Source organism: Mytilus californianus, unplaced genomic scaffold, assembly GCF_021869535.1.
Source record: "Mytilus californianus isolate M0D057914Y unplaced genomic scaffold, xbMytCali1.0.p SCAF_2, whole genome shotgun sequence".
NCBI lineage: Eukaryota > Metazoa > Mollusca > Bivalvia > Mytilida > Mytilidae > Mytilus > Mytilus californianus.
In genome coordinates, this window is record NW_026262668.1 from 13,780,772 (window position 1) to 13,797,805 (window position 17,034).

A 17,034-nucleotide genomic window follows, 5' to 3' on the forward strand; every position below is an offset into this window, starting at 1 on the left:
AATGCATTTAATAGCCTGTAAACAGACACTGTTGTCATGGTTATAAAGAAAAAATAACATTGTCTTATGATTTTCATAATCATCAATGATAACAAATGACTTAAAATCAATTAAAAATGAAAAAGAAAAACAGTTTTCAAACCAAGATTGAATTAATCATGGTTAAATCAAATTTATTTGTTAAATATTTATAAGGTAAAGATCCCCACAATAACTTTATAAGTATCCAAGAAACTATCTTAAAAGTTTTAACAACCACTTGTAATTTAATGAATTTATATGAAATAGGAAATGTCCATGGGACAGAGTTACAAGAGGGTGATTAAATGATGTAAATCAACCAAATTAATCATAGATTGCGAAAGAATGTTTCCATTCAGTGTTTTTAAAAATAAGATGTGGTTTGATTGCCAATGAGACATTTCTCCTCCAGAGACCAAATGATGTAGAAGGTAAGCAACTATAGCTCACCATACGGCCTTCAACAATGAGAAAAACCCATACTGCATAGCAAGCTGTAAGATGCAGCGAAATGACAAATGCTAATTAATTCACACAAGAAACCAACAGCCTGATTTATGTACATAACAATAAACATTAAACAAATATGATATACAGCAACAAACAACAACCACTGAATTACAAAATTGGTGGCATGATAACTCTCCCCTAACCTAGGACAGTTGTGTAACAGCACAACATAAGAACAAACTATAAAAATCAGTTGTAAACGGCTTTTGCATTTTTAGCAAATTTTTGTAATTTGTACAATCTCAGAAATGTTTATTCTTTTAAAGTAGAAGTTCTGGTGACATTTGTATGCCTATTCTTTTAATACTTTAATGACAGGCAATTATAATGACTAGTAAATATTGGCCTTTCTAACTCACCTGGCCTATAGTGCCAGTTCTGATATTGGCATCACTTTTTATTAACTCACCTGGCCTATAGTGCCAGAGTTCTGATATTGGCATCACTTTTTATTTGTCATCCACATAAGGTGACCTTGAATATGCATGTAATATTTGCCCCTGGACGTTAAACAGTCATCAATTAATCAATTAACCGCTGAAGCTATCTGTAAAGTTTTTGTGTTTTCATTTTTTCTTTTAAAATGACTGGTCTGATTGAAGCAATGGAAAGAGTAATATATTGGAAGCCCTTTCTTGACTGTGACTGGTGCTATCAACCTATTACAGTTCATTCAAAATTCTAACCCAATAGACTATTTGTTTTATCAAATCAAACTGGTCAACTGGTCAAAAATTTTAACCAACTGCTATCCATGGCTGTAGAAAAAAACACTAAAGTCATTGAAGTGCAAAGTGATAAAATAAAGCATACTTACAATCCTATAAGATTCTTTTTATCTTTATGTTTATTAATCATTTCCATCAGATGCAGTTTTTTTAATCCTTACCTGTAGATGAATTTAAATTTTTTTTGGTGCTATAAACCTGCGGTCAAAATCTAAAAGACTTTAGGAATAATGAATTGAAATTGAAATTGAATTAAATAAAGAATTTTTAAGATTGTAGGCAAAGTTTTGGTTTAAAAAAATCCAAAATCTAAGTGACGATTTTTTAAAATTTGTAAGGAAATGTCAAGACTTTTTGAGTGTCATTTTGTGTAAGACTATATATGTATTCTGTAAACAGGAAGTTGTTGAGCATTAAAATCCATCACATAGTAACGCTAGCTCACATGATGCTTGATACCAACTTTTAGGAAACTCTGATAAGTAGTTCCTGAGAAAAGCACAACACAAATTTTATGTCATGAACAAACATAAACCAGTAAAGGGGGAAATTAGGAGTTTAGTTTGACATATCTGTACTTTTTTTAATTTACTTTATTTTGCATCTGTCGCACACAATTAATTTGAAATTTATAGTTGTATATTAAACTGCATTGATCTTTTAAAAAAACAAATATCATGTAAAGGTTTTATGCTGTCGATAAATGTCAGTTTGACTTCCTTAGTTTATTTTATTACCATTTTATTTCCTAGTACATTTGTTACATGTATTTGATCTGCCTCTTTACCATATTCAATAAGTTTATCTACCAAATATAACTGTATGTAACATGAGATTTTATTAAGTGTGCCCTTGAAAATTTTATAAGATTGATAAAGATATTTGTTGTAGGCGTAATGCTGTGTTATATACAGGTATTAGATTTAGCTAATTCCTTATTTACATACAAATTTCACTGGCTACTGGTGTGATGACATCTTTACTACATACATGTACAGTGGTATTCAGAGTTTTTGCATCTGTCGAAAAAATTCATTTAAAATTAAATGTTGTATATTAAACTGTGAATAAAGTGCTTTGATCTTTTTTTTGTAATTGTGTGTCCCTTTATTCCATGCAACCAAATAAACAGTCTCCTATTTTTATGTAGTTTATGCTCCTTTTTGTGTCAGTATTACTTGGGCAATTCATTTCAACCACCATGACCACAGAGGCTATCTCTTCTGTTCTAAAAGAGGGACGAAAGATACCAGAGGGACAGTCAAACTCATAGATCGAAAACAAACAGACAAATAATAGTACAGATGACACAACATAGAAAACAAAAGACCAAGCAACATGAACCCCACCAAAAACTGGGGGTGATCTCAGGTGCTCCGGAAGGGTAAGCAGATCCTGATGGCTACAATATTAATTTATGGCTGATCTGTAAGGTTTTTAAATGCTCACACAGAGAAAACTAAAGATTTTGAAGTTTGTACTTTTCCCTTATACCAGGGTAGTTGAAATCTTGTGTATTCATGTTGTTGATACAGTGCTAAAAGTTCAATATGTTTTTCTTTTCAGGGTCTTGAAATTATAAACATGATTGTCCCTGCTAATAATTGAGAACAAAGAACAAATGTAGATGATAGTTGTGACAGATTCATACAGGAATATCATAGCTGCAGAAATACAAAAAAATCAGTGTTATAAAGAAATAAATGAGCTTGGCTGTTATATTAGAGGAAAATAGGATTAGAATTTCAAGGTAAAGTATAGCAAAACATTTGAAATGTTTTTTGGGGGTTTTTAAAGATCAGGCAACATTAGATTAAGGATTAAATTTGATGAAATATATTTTTTTGTTCTCATTGCCATGCCAGTGTTTTATTATGTAAGGATTGATATCATCTATGTATAAAAAGCTGTATAAAGTTTATTTTGGGACAAATTCTGTTCCTGTTTAATCTTAAATTACATTGCAGGTTATTTTGCATCATCCATATATCAAACAAAAATCATATGAAGTATCTTTAAAATATTTTGTGAAGTTAAGTATAAGATCAATTGTATAATTCTTATTTATTATCATAAAATTGAGAATGGAAACGGGAAATGTGTTAAAGAGACAACAACCTGACCAAAGAGCAGAACACAGCCCAAGGTCACCAATGGGTCTTCAATACAGTGAGAAAATCCTGCATCCAGGGGCAGCAGGCTTCAGCTTATCTTACATATGTGTCCAATTTTGGTTGAAAAACTTGCAAGAAATATTCATTTTGAGTAGAACTGTTTTTTTTATGAACATCTTTCTGAGATCGTCTTGACTTAGACTTTGCCTGAAATTTTATGACTTCTGATATTTCAATCTTTACACGTTGTCACTATCGAAGTTTTCCATCAGAAACTTGGTCAAAGAAAAGATTGAACAATAGAAAATGAAAGGATATGGAGTAAATGTACAAGAAAACTTGGTCAAAGTCATCTGTTGTCACTATCAAAATTTAACATAAAAAACTTGGTCAAAGAAAAGGCAGGAGTTCAATGTTTACAAAAAAAATAAATATGGCTCAAATATACTTCTCACAGAATAACTGCACTGCACATCGATGTATTCTGTATGTTACCATTTTAAGAAGGTGAATTAGAGTTTGTACAAGAGTAAGAAAAAGGGGGATAAGAAACTGGTTACTAAGAAAAAGACAAGAGAAGTACCTCCCACTCTTGACATCAAGAACTTCACAGTAAGGACCTATTGAAATTCAGGAATTATTTAAGAATGAACCTTAGCCATACGAGCATGTTGGGTTAGTTTTCATTACACATTTCTAATTAATTTTCAAGAATTCAAAATGATTCCAGATTCAAATAATTCCTTGTTTGGAGCTCATCCTACATTTCTTGCCAATTTTGCCATGTGCTATTGTTTTATAAACTAGAATTACATCATGCCAAAACTGCACTGTGATTGGCTTATTCCTGTCAAAGTTTCAAGAACACTAGGATGAGATTCTGTTCCACCAAGGTTTCTTGGTCAAAGAAATCTTTGATAGTGACAACAGGTCTTTATGTTAGCTGAAAATTTTCTGAATTCATACCAATCATTTTGCTGAATGATATGAAACATAGGTAAAATAGAGAATGGAAATGAGGAATGTGTCAAATAGACAACAACCCGACCAAAGAGTAAAAAAAACCAGCCGAATTCCACCAATGGGTCTTCAGCACAGCAAGAAAATCAAGCACAATCCCTCCCGTTAGGTGTTTAGTATCAATACCATCATAAAATATATGAGAAGAACATAACCCGTATCATGCCAACAACTGGTTTTAGAATACATGTTTATTTCCGATGCAAAGACCCTATATTTCTAACACTCAAATGTAATTCAGAAAGCTTCAAGCTTCTATTTAAATTACTTTGATATACCCGGTAGTGTTTAAAGCACTTTACAATTTCAATTGTTGTAAAAAGTTATTACAGTGACATGAGTGTATTATCAGATTTACTACATTTTTGTACTTATAAGTATCAGTATTAAATTTGAAACCTGCTTCGTAATGATGACATTTAAAATCTATGACCCGCACAAGTACAGAAAATGTCAGAATCGTGTGAATCTCTAGCATAATCTATTTATACATGCATGTGATAACGTTTTGTAACACATATTGGTTCCAAGCCAATCAAACTGCAGCCACAGAACTATTTAAATTTTACGACATAGGGGTAAAACATCGGCAACCAGAATGTCAAATATAAAAAGGTTCCTTAAAAAATATGAAAAACAAGATTAATAAAGTCTTGAGTTGAATACTGTATGACCAAGATTTCTCTGTTAAGAATCAATATTTGTTGCTATTCTGAAATCTTGTTTTTGATAAGCTCAGGCAGAACTTCATTATGTTGACCCCTTGTACTGGATCAATAAACTGTAATCATTCATGCAGAAAGGAGCAATACACAGTCAGTCAACCATGAAAACATGATGTAATTTTGATGTAACCAATCAAAAAGTGGAATATTAGATGATCATTGGAAATATCGTGTAATCATTGAAGCATAAGACATTTAATGAAGATTATTGATAGAACTACAGTATCAATTGTAACCAAAGCTATGCTGTACATATCCTAATGGATTATTTCTTCTGATCATGGTAATAGGTTTAAAGTAACCTATGATGAACTTCAATAACCTTGCTTTAATCATTACTTCTAAGAATCAGGCTGATAAATCAAGTCTTTAAATCTATTTGATTTATATATGTGCTGTATTATTCAGGTAAGGATGGCTTTTTCTAGGCTTTCAGGGCCTTTTATAGCTTACTATGAGTATGAGTTTTGCTCATTGTTGAAGGCTGTACAATGACCTATAGTTGTTAACCTTTACATCATTAGGTCTCTGGTGGAGAGTTGTCTCATTGTTAATCGTTCAACATCTTTATATTTTGTTATTTTTACCCTGATTTGTAATTTGTCAAATTTGGGCTGATTTCCCCTTAGGTTATCTACATAGAGGTTTATCTTGATATAGGTTCCCTAACAAAGAAACTATAATCATATAACATAAATAAATAAAAAGAGATTTGGGGTATACAAGTTTCAAATTTTTAATCTCTCTCCCATGTAATTGAAATCTGACAATCTCAATTGAAATTTTTGTATAATTTTAGTTGAATTATTAAGAGAATAGACAAAAAATAGAAGCAAGCAAAACTCTTGTTGTGATGCATTATGTTTATTACTGTGGGTAATTAGCTTTTTGTGCCCTGGGTAACTGGCTTGATGGAAGATATGTCTGCTTCTGTTCTGTGGGTCAGCATTTGACAACCATCACTATCCATGTACACCTATAACTGACTTGATGTAAGATATGTCTTCTTCTGTTCTGTGGGTCAGACAATCATCACTATCCATGTATACCTATAACTGACTTGATGTAAAATATGTCTACTTCTGTTCTGTGGATCAGTCAGTCATCACTATCCATGTCTCCTTCTGTTCTGTGGATCAGACAACCATCACTATCCATGTAAACCTATAACTGACTTGATGTAAGATATGTCTACTTCTGTTCTGTGGATCAGACAACCATCACTATCCATGTATACCTATAACTGACTTGATGTAAGATATGTCTACTTCTGTTCTGTGGATCAGACAGTCATTACTATCCATGTAAACCTATAACTGACTTGATGTAAGATATGTCTACTTCTGTTCTGTGGGTCAGACAATCATCACTATCCATGTATACCTATAACTGACTTGATGTAAAATATGTCTACTTCTGTTCTGTGGATCAGCATTTTACCACCATCACTACCCTTGTATGCCTAGGTATCTTGGATAAGTATTTTTAATGGAAACCATCTACCAAATTCCCCTTCCCATTAGGACTTAACTCTTGAAATCTAATCATATTAACTAAATACCTCTAAAAAAGTGTATAAAACCATAAACTATTTGTTTGAATACATTATGTCCTCCTGTGTTTGAAAGCCCTCTTGGAGGTTTTAAAAATTGGCAGTTATGAAATTTCTATTGTATTTAATTTGACTGATGGAATGAAAGGATAAGGAATTTATTATTACTGGTCAGAAGAGCAAGGTAACTGGACCATGTTTGACTAAAGGGAGAAACAGACAAACATTCATGTTGTTAGAATAGCCATTTGGAATATGGTAACAAATATAAAAATAGGGAGATTTGGTATGATTGCCAATGAAACAACTACCAAAATGTATCCACCAAAGACCAAAGGACAAGGATAAATATATACATGTATAGGGCACTGTACAGCCTTCAACAATGAGCACAACACATACTTTATTGTAAGCTAAGATAAAATAGAAGCCACTGGGACAACACAATATTAAACAGTTCAAAAGAGAAAATTAGGAATAGTAACAGTCTCCTTGTAAAATACAATATCTAATGTAAATCTGGCAAGTTGTATATCTTCATATTATCTTCAGTCATGTGCTAAGTGAAGTCAGAAATGTTTTTTCTACAGATTTCTGTATGATTACAAACTGATGACTTTTGTTTTTTCACTTAATTTAACCTGTGTTTTCATAGAGCTCCTCTGTTTAAAGTTAAAGCATTATATTGTCAATAAAACTGCTGTTCGACATTAAGGCATCAAAGCAGTGCGCATTAGAAACAGATTGGATTTTGGCAATGTTCCAAGTTCTTATGAGGGGGAGGAGGATCTCACACCTGCCAAAAATAATTAATGTTGTTTCAAAGTTTAAAATTTAACTTTCCCCATGTTACGAGGGTCTACAGGGAAGATGGATTTCAGGTGGTATGCATTTATAAGTATATCAGCTTCTGAATTTTAACATGTCATTTATGGGTATTAAGTACTGTTGTTAGCAGCACAACTTTTTAGATTTGGAATGATATAAAGCATGATATATTGTGTAGACACTTGTTTATTGTTGAAGAATGTACATTAACAATGAGATGTGTTTTGATTTCTGTGTCCTTGGGTTGCTGTTTCAGTGGTATATAACCATTATCTCATTTCATTCATATTTACATGTTGTTTTGTATAATGAATCAACATCTTTTGATATTATTTTGCAGTAAACAGTGTCTTAATTTAATTAAAGTGGTCCTAAATTATTAAATAAACAATGTCCAGAAAACTAATGCCAATTACCTGTATTGTTTTGAGTCATCTTGAGTTTGTTCTGCAAGCAAGGAAAGACAAACACTGGATTTTATCTCTAGAACACCCTACAAAATAATACCCCAAAACTTCCTTCAAAACTGTATTCAATTTCCACTTGTAAACCTATAGAGAAAACACTTGACAGTCTCATCTAACAAAGCTCCTTCAGTAATTAATTTGTGATAGAGAAAGATGATAGCATTATTGTTAAACGATTAAACTGAAAAAACCCAAAACAATTGAATTGTAAATGATCAGCTGTAAACTTAGTGTATGAACAAGGAGAGATGTAGGTATAGGCCAGTGAGAAGGAACTCAACGATAGAATTAACCTCAAAAGACATCCTGAGTTCAACATACAGTACTCAACAATAAACAAGTGACAACATGTGTTTTTTTTAGCTCACCTGGCCTGAAGGGCCAAGTGAGCTTTTCTCACCACTTGGCGTCCCTTGTTCGTCGTTGACGTCGCCGTTAACTTTTACAAAAATGTTCCCCTCTGAAACTACTGGGCCAAATTTAAGCAAACTTGGCCACAATCATCATTGGGGTATCTAGTTTAAAAAATGTGTCCGATGACCCTGCCCGCAACCAAGATGGCCGACATGGCTAAAAAAAGAACATAGGGTAAAATGCAAGTTTTGAAATTATTTTGTTAACTGTTTTAAATAGAGAAAATCTTACAAAGCAAAAATGTTAAGAATGTTGAGCTCTACCAATTGTCCAGATACGTCAAAACTGTCAGACAACTTCTTTATAGGAGTTATTGCCCTTTAATGACAAATTTAACCTTTTTATTCATTTTTGCCTATTATCTGGAAAACTATGATAGATAGATGGAAAGAAACTTTGAATTGCAAAAATGATCAGCAAGACAAGTTCTTCAAATAATTCCACAAGGTCGAAGTCCTTATTAGAGTAATTGTCTTTTGATGACGATTTTTACCATTTTTTTGCGTTTTTGCCTTATCTTAAAAATTAAAATAGATAGATAGAAACTTGAATAAGCAAAAATGATCAGCAAGATAAGATCTATAATAAAAACTTATGGAGGAAATCCTCCGACGACTCCTTATTGGAGTTATTGCCCTTTAATAACGATTTTTACCATATTTTTTTGCGTTTTGCCTTATATGATAAAAATTATAATAGATAGATAGAAACTTAAATAAGCAAAAGTGATTAGCAAAATAAGATCTACAAGAAAGACAATTTGGACAAAATCGTCAGACGACTCCTTATTGGAGTTATTGCCTTTTATTGACGATTTTTACAATTTTTTTGCGTTTTGCGTTATATGAAAAAAATTATAATAGATAGATAGAAACTTAAATAAGCAAAAATTATCAGCAAGAAATCAGCAAGAAAAGATCTACAATTAAGACTATTGGAGGAAATTATCAGACGACTCCTTATTAGAGTTATTGCCTTTAATACGATATTTACCTTTTTTTTTGCGTTTTGCCTTATATGATACAAATTATAATAGATGAATAGACACTTTAGATCACAAAAATGATCAGCAAGGCAAGATCTTCAAACAAGTCAAATTTTGCCAATATAGTTAGTAGACTATCACTCTTTATAGATGTCAATGCCCTTAAATGAGGATTTTTTTTTACCCTCTTTTGTGTTTGGAGCAAAAAATAAAGAAGATAGAGAGAAACTAAACGGATAAATGATCAGCAATACAAGATCAACAAAACATAGATTTTTGTCATTAATTCTATTCTTGTCCACAATGTTGGAGACTGTCCTTTGTTGAATATGCACATAGACCAAGGTGAGAGACACAGGCTCTTTAGAGCCTCTAGTTTGTTTAACAATTTTTATCAGAAGAATAGTATATAAATACCAGAATTCAGATGAAAAACTAACTCACAAATCAGCCTTTTTTGTTTCAAAATTTACTGAAAATTTTCATTTTTTGAGGCGATTAGAATTTTTTTATATTTAATAATCAGTGTAATATTTTGATTTGTTTTCAGGTTTGTACGTGCAGTGAAATGATGAGAGAATGACATTTCAGTGGCAAAAGTTAAGTCCTACTGAGTTCCATCAACTCCAGGAATATATATCTTGTAAGTATAAAAGTTAAGTCCTACCGAGTTCCATCAACTCCAGGAATATATATTTTGTAAGTATAAAAGTTAAGTCCTACCGAGTTCCCTCAACTCCAGGAATATATATCTTGTAAGTATAAAAGTTAAGTCCTACCGAGTTCCATCAACTCCAGGAATATATATCTTGTAAGTATAAAAGTTAAGTCCTACCGAGTTCCATCAACTCCAGGAATATATATCTTGTAAGTATAAAAACATTACATGTCCTTGACCTCTTTTTGGTTAATAGAATCAGTGTAAGGTGTACATATATAAAAATAAGGAGATGTGGTATGATTGCCAATGAGACAACTATCCACCAAAGTTCAAATGAAGTGGATGTAAGTAATTATAGGTCACTTTACAGCCCTCAACAATAAGAAAAACCCATACCAGATATTGGGCTATAAAAGGCACTGATATGAAAATGTAAAACAATTCAATTGAGAAAACTAATTGCCTAATTTATAACAAAACAATTTACGAAAAACAAATATGACAGAGATGAACCAATGACAACCAATGAACTACAGGCTCCTGATGCCTGAATGCCTGGTTGACTAGTGTCAGTTGACCATAATATCATGGTTCAATCGTCAGTGTTATTTTTTCATGTTTAAGCCAAGTTGTTCAATTACCATGGAAAAATAAACCATCCTTGATTGGTCTTTACTATCATTGTGATGTGTAAATATTCATCTGAAGTATTTATACACAATTACCTTTCTCAACTGTATACTTTGATTGTTGCTGATATGAGGGTGGTAAAGGAGGGACCTGAACACGGAAACACATGAAATAAAAATCGAAAAAACGTTGCACGGAAAATAAAAATCGGGAAAAACGCAACATGAGAAATTAAATCGTAAATATTAAGGAAAAATATACTAGAAGTTATTACTCGTCCGTTCTTGGAGATCATGCAGTCATTATTAATGGACATGAAGACCCTACGGTCACCTTTTAGCGTCCACTAGTTGCATCTGATTTGAAAAAAAAATATTATTCATAGTAATTTGATGGACTTTATTACATACCATACATATAATATAGAATTGTAAATATCCGAGGTGACTTTGAATTAGTCCCGGTTTACTTTTTAATCAAAATGGGGGACAAGCACGAGAAATTTAGAGTACCGACACGGAACACGGAAAATAAATAAGGGGAAACACGAAGCACGCACATCGAACCAAACATGAGAAAATGAGAAATAAAACGTCAAAACACGAAAACACATGAAATAAAAAATTCGAAAACGTTGCACGAAAATAACCCTTTACCACCCTCTGATATAAATGGGGATTCAGACAAGGGTTAAAACATAGAAAAATAAGTATATTTAACTTTAGTTCAAACATTTATATAGTTGCCTACTGTGGATTCATTACTGTAAACCAACATATTTTCACTGATGCTTTATTATGGGTTTTACACTTTCTTGCTGTCTTTGCAGCAATTTAATTTTTCTCAATTTCCAAATTTCTTGATGTATTTATATAAGCAGAAGATTCAAGTTTTACATATTGCCAACATTTAATGTTCTTGCTATTTTTCAACTCTTGGAAATAAGTCAGTTGGGTTACAGTATTATTCATGGCAGGAATTTTTTTATGAATTTGTGAATATAGTTTAACCACAAATTTAAGTGTTCAAAGAAGTAAAAATCTATGGGCAAAAAATTAACTCCATTTACGAAAATTGGTACCCATGAAAATAACTGAATTTACAGTATTTCATGTATATGATGTAAATATAAATCCTTGGTATTGTATATTAAAAGGAATTTTTATAATGCAGATTCATCTAAGAAGTTGAAAGATGTTCTTGAGGATTTACAAATCTCCTGTGATGAGGTAGGTATCTTTGTTGGTTAACTGAATTATTTTATCACCATGATAATGTCCCATAACATTGTATATTTTTTTTTTCTTTTCCATGTTTATAGTTTATTCAAACGTTAATTTAAGAAAGAATGTTTTCTTGTGAATGAATGAAATTTGTTCTTTTTTATTTATTTTTTCATTCATTTATTTATTTATTTTTGGCATGAGGGATTGAGATATTTAAGAATTGAATGCTTCTTTTTGTAAATTTATTGGGGTGTAAAAGCGTTGACCGAAGTACATTTTGTATGAAGCGCAGAAGCGCTTCATTCTAAAAATGTGCGCACGGTCAACGCTTTTACAACCCAATAAAATTACTAAAAGAAGCATTCAATACTTATAATTATCTTTTTTTTTATAGGAATTAAATACTTTTTACATGCCTTTTTAGAATGCAAAGAAGGTGGACAGCTACAGAAATAAGTAGTGTTCATACTTCTAATAATCATTAATGGCATCATTTTTGGTGTCATAATGTGTCAAAATATGTTAAAATATGTTTTTTCCTTATCTGACAAGGGAGGCTTAAAGGCAAATAAATTCAGTGCTATAGCATTCCAACAACACAAAATATGAAAACAACACTTAAAAAATGTAAATTTCGTGCGTTCAAAGCGCTTTTCTGGATTTACCTTCATCAGGAACGCTCAAAGCAGAATATTTGAAAGTCAAGGATGTATATGTACCAAAACAGTTGATGAGCTTTATGACCAAAAAGAACATAAAAATAACATCCAAATTCATCTCAGGTTAACTTTGCATGAGTGAGTAAGTAATCACAAAATGAGACAAAGAGTTATCAGAAATGGTATATTCTAAGGTGGCTTTTTTTGTGTCATATGATGGTTTGCTGAAGTCAATTGGGTACAAATGTTTGTTTTATTCTGTATATTTCTGTGTTTTGGAATCGGCCAGATAAACCCCAAAATAAATATCTTAATGTAACTTCAATTAGTATTTAAATATAAGAGGATTGAGGGGATTTTGTACAATAATTAAGGGCAGAACCAGGCTAGGATCCAGTGTAATTAAATTTCACAGATAAATGTTGTCAGGTGATCTAAAGAAAAGAGTACAAGAAGTATTTTGGACTGATATTCTTATTAAAAAAAAAGAAAATCAGTTATATAGTATAAATATTAGAGCCTTATGAGCCACAGCAGATAATAAATGACATTGTTTCTTGCCATGAAGGCTGGATTCACAGAGTCTATTTTTATGCATCTGGGTAAACATTTTACATTTAGAATATTTCATAGAGGTCAGTGTTAGTTTTTAAGGATGCAGAAATCAATATTCACTGAGGCCATTAACTGATATTAATATTGGTAACTTTAGTCCATAAAAAACTCATACAAAATATATAATTAAAACGGAAACTGAGTCGATAAGTTTTCTTATTCAAACAATATCCTAATCAACAGACTGTTATCTGACCGAATCGTTACCGATACAATTATGAATTTATAATTATCATAGAATAATTATAGGTAAAAACATTATGTTAATGATTTTTGAGAAACATCTTTTTGTGCTAGGATTTAATGAAAATTGATATAAAAGATAAAAAGATGCTTTCCGAAATTCTTTATTAGTAATAAAAATTATCCATAGGTTGCCATTGAAGAAAATACATGAAAATTCAGACCTGAAATTATAGCAACACAGACATATGTTAATGTATATCAGACTTACTCAGTTATAATTTTAATTACACATATGATTTCTTTATAATTAAATATATGATGTCATTATAATGTTGACTAAATAATTCTTAGAAATATTTTTTGGTCTATTTTGCCTTTTTCTGATTTTTTTGGTTACATTTCTAAACATTGGCAGCTTGCTCTGATTAAAATATCTTTTTTTTTAAATAATAACTGTATCTTAAAAATGTGCCTTTAAGTTAGTAATCTTTTAAGTGATTTATATAATATGTAAATGTTTTTTGTTATTAGCATCATTTGTTGTTGACGGCAAACCCTTGATAGTTTCTATTTAAAGTATTCTACAAATTTCTGAGACTTGTGACAATTTACAGCTTGACATTGTTTAGACACCTCTTTTTTGACAAATGTCTTTATCAAAACTATAAACAGACCAATTGACGTATATCCCTCATCTATTATTCATATATACAACTTAAGAATCGGTTAAATTTTAATTCCTTAATCTTCTAAAATGTTCTTATCCTAAATATAAACTTTTTATATGTATTAAACCAAGCATCAAATACTGTATCATGTATAATATCCTTTATTAATCAAGAAATAAAATAACTTTATCAATATTTAAGGTATAGTATTTCTAACCCCATACTATACATTATATGATACAAACAATAATAACAGATAATATTATCTATACTGATATAATAAACGTATTGATGATCTGTTATTAACAAATAATATTATCTATACTGATAGACTACAAACATATTGATGATCTGTTATTAATTTGTAAATCTTTTGTTCTTCATAGCTTATTTTCTTGTGTAACTCTATCTGAGTCACAAAATAAAGATTTGATTGAATTTTATAATATGGCAATATCTTTTTGGTTTGTCTGATATAAGAGAGGGGAAAGATACCAAAGGGACATTCAAACTCGTTAGTCGAAAAATAAACTGATAATGCCATGACTTAAAAAAAAGACAAACAGACAAACGGTATACAAAAATAAGGAGATGTGGTATGATTGCCAATGAGACAAAATCCACCAAAGATCAAATAAAGTGGATGTAAGCAATTAAAACCGTACGGCCTTCAACAATGAGAAAAACTTATACTGTATAGTCGGCTATAACAGGCCCCGACATGAAAAATATGTAACAATTCAACTGAGAAAACTAACCGCCTAATTTATAACAAAATAATTTAAGAAAAACAAATATGACAGACATGAACCAACGACATCCACTGAACTACAGGCTCCTGACTTGGGACAATAGACTAAAGAATGTGGCCGGCTTAAACAGGTTTGTGAGCTCTCAACCCTTCCCCTAACAGTGGTGTAACAGCACAACATAAGAACAAACTACATGTATAAAAGTCAGTTGAAAAAGGCTTAACTCATCAGATCAATACAAAGCATAAAAACATCAAACAAAAACACAGACCAGACATGGTAGGGTACTTATCCATCCCTCATCCCCAACAACAAAAATGACACTAAGTACAGATCTGAGAGTACTCGCAGTTACTGACAGCTACTTCAAAGCCAATAACAACCAAAATATCAATAAGTATGCTGACTTTTGAATTAAAAAAAATCAAAGTACCAGCAGTATTCAGTATTCTAGGATATTTTTACACCATATAAAGATATGATTACCATGTTTTTTGTGGTCTATATATTTTGTTTGCAAAAAAGAGGGAGATGATACCAGGGGGGTTAGGGGGGCAACAAAAAATCTTAAATTGAATAAAATAAGACAACACCGTATCTCCCTTAAAAAAGAAAAAGACGAAAACATAAACAAGACACAACACAGAAAACTAAAGATTGGCAAACACAAACCCCTCAATACAAGGGGTTAACTCAGGTCATCAGGAGGGAAAGTAATTTGTAATGAAATGAGCAACATTATTAGTGCCACATGTGGAGCAGGATCTGCTTACCTGAGATAACTTAGTTGCTGGTTGGGTTCATGTTGTTAAAGTCAATCTTTAGTTTTCTATGTTGTGTTTTGAAAACTATTGTTCGTCTTTTGGTTTTCATAGCGTTGTCAGTTTGTTTTTAAAACGTATCAGTTTGAATATCCCTTAGGTATCTTCCACTTCTCTTTTATGCCTCTGTAGTCTGTAGTCTGTCATAAACATGAGAAAAGTCAATGGTTTTACCCTGTAGAGAAAAGTCCAATGTTAAATGTGAAATCCAGAAACCCCACAAATAATAAATTTCAAAAGGAATACAATTTATTTTTATGTATTTTCAGCCCATGTTATATGATGGATTTAAAAAGTTTATGGACAGCTATATGGAGGCAGAGATACCAGAGGAATTATGTAAACATTTGTTTTTATCATTAATGAAAAAGCCAAGTGGACAAACAACAACTGGTAAGGATTATCACCATGTCAGAGATGTTGCTGCTGTCACGGCAACACAGACAGTCTGTGCTCCCATAACGCACCTTGGTGCAGATATACATATTGACAAAGGCGAAAAACACCAAGGCTTTGTAGAAAAAATTCATGGTTTGACAGAAAAACTCCACGGACTAGGTCTCCATGGTGAGAAAGGTCATAGTCGTCATGACAGCGGGGAGTCTGGGAAACGTAGTCGAGCAGGTATCCCTTTGATGGCTGCATGTGATTTGTTGTATCAGTTATGTAGTTACATATCAGTGCAGAATGGAATCGTTTCTTTTTTTTACAAAAATATTTAAAAAATTTAAATGTTAATCTTGCTGTTATATGCATGTCTTGTTTCTGCTCTCAGTTCTAATATTTTCTTCTATATGTTTGATGGCTGTGGTTCCTTTTTGTAGCACCTGACACTTAATATTACTTTTGAAGTTGCAGTGCCGTTTACAGTTTGCAAAACACCTCAATATCTTATTCCAAGTTTCACATCAGTTTACAAAAATTGATGTATTTGTTGTTCATAATTGGATATTGTCATCCAATCATTGTCATCTGACCTAATTTTCATGCTCTAGTGGTCAGGTTAAGTTTTCAGGATTAGGTCTGTTCCTCACCAGCTATACACGATATGTCAAAATTATTGTAAGTTCAGAAACTATTGCATGCACTTTATTCTGATTTCTTAAGAATGGACAAAAAAGCGAGAATAATTATTGTGATTTTATAAGGAAAATCCCCATACAAATCCATGTATCAATTCAGAATACAAATTCTTATTATTGTGATACTTACCCAGTCCCATTATTGTCATTAATAAAAACCTCGCAATAATTTCTAAACAGTATTTTATATGTGGATAACAGTGGATTATTTTTGAGGGATATTTGCCCTTGTGACTTATGCCACATGGCCTTGATCTCATTTGAATGCTTCAGTATTTTTTTTCAGTACAAAATATATTCTTTCTGGTAACTTTGGTAACTTTGAATGATAGGTCAAAAGTATTGCATAAGTGAACTGGCTGTTATGGAA

The 17,034-nt window shown here is 31.7% G+C and overlaps 1 protein-coding gene across 1 annotated transcript in view; it reads left to right on the forward strand.

The window, feature by feature from the left end:
• Positions 1-17,034, forward strand: part of LOC127729292 (diacylglycerol kinase beta-like) — a 138,928-nt gene that overhangs the window by 17,013 nt on the left and 104,881 nt on the right. Inside the window, exons 2-5 of the mRNA XM_052237031.1 lie at positions 2,826-3,009; positions 9,915-10,007; positions 11,829-11,884; positions 15,852-16,206. Of these exons, the coding sequence (XP_052092991.1) occupies positions 9,944-10,007; positions 11,829-11,884; positions 15,852-16,206 (475 nt within the window). The 5' untranslated portion in view covers positions 2,826-3,009; positions 9,915-9,943. The remainder of the gene's footprint in view (positions 1-2,825; positions 3,010-9,914; positions 10,008-11,828; positions 11,885-15,851; positions 16,207-17,034) is intronic.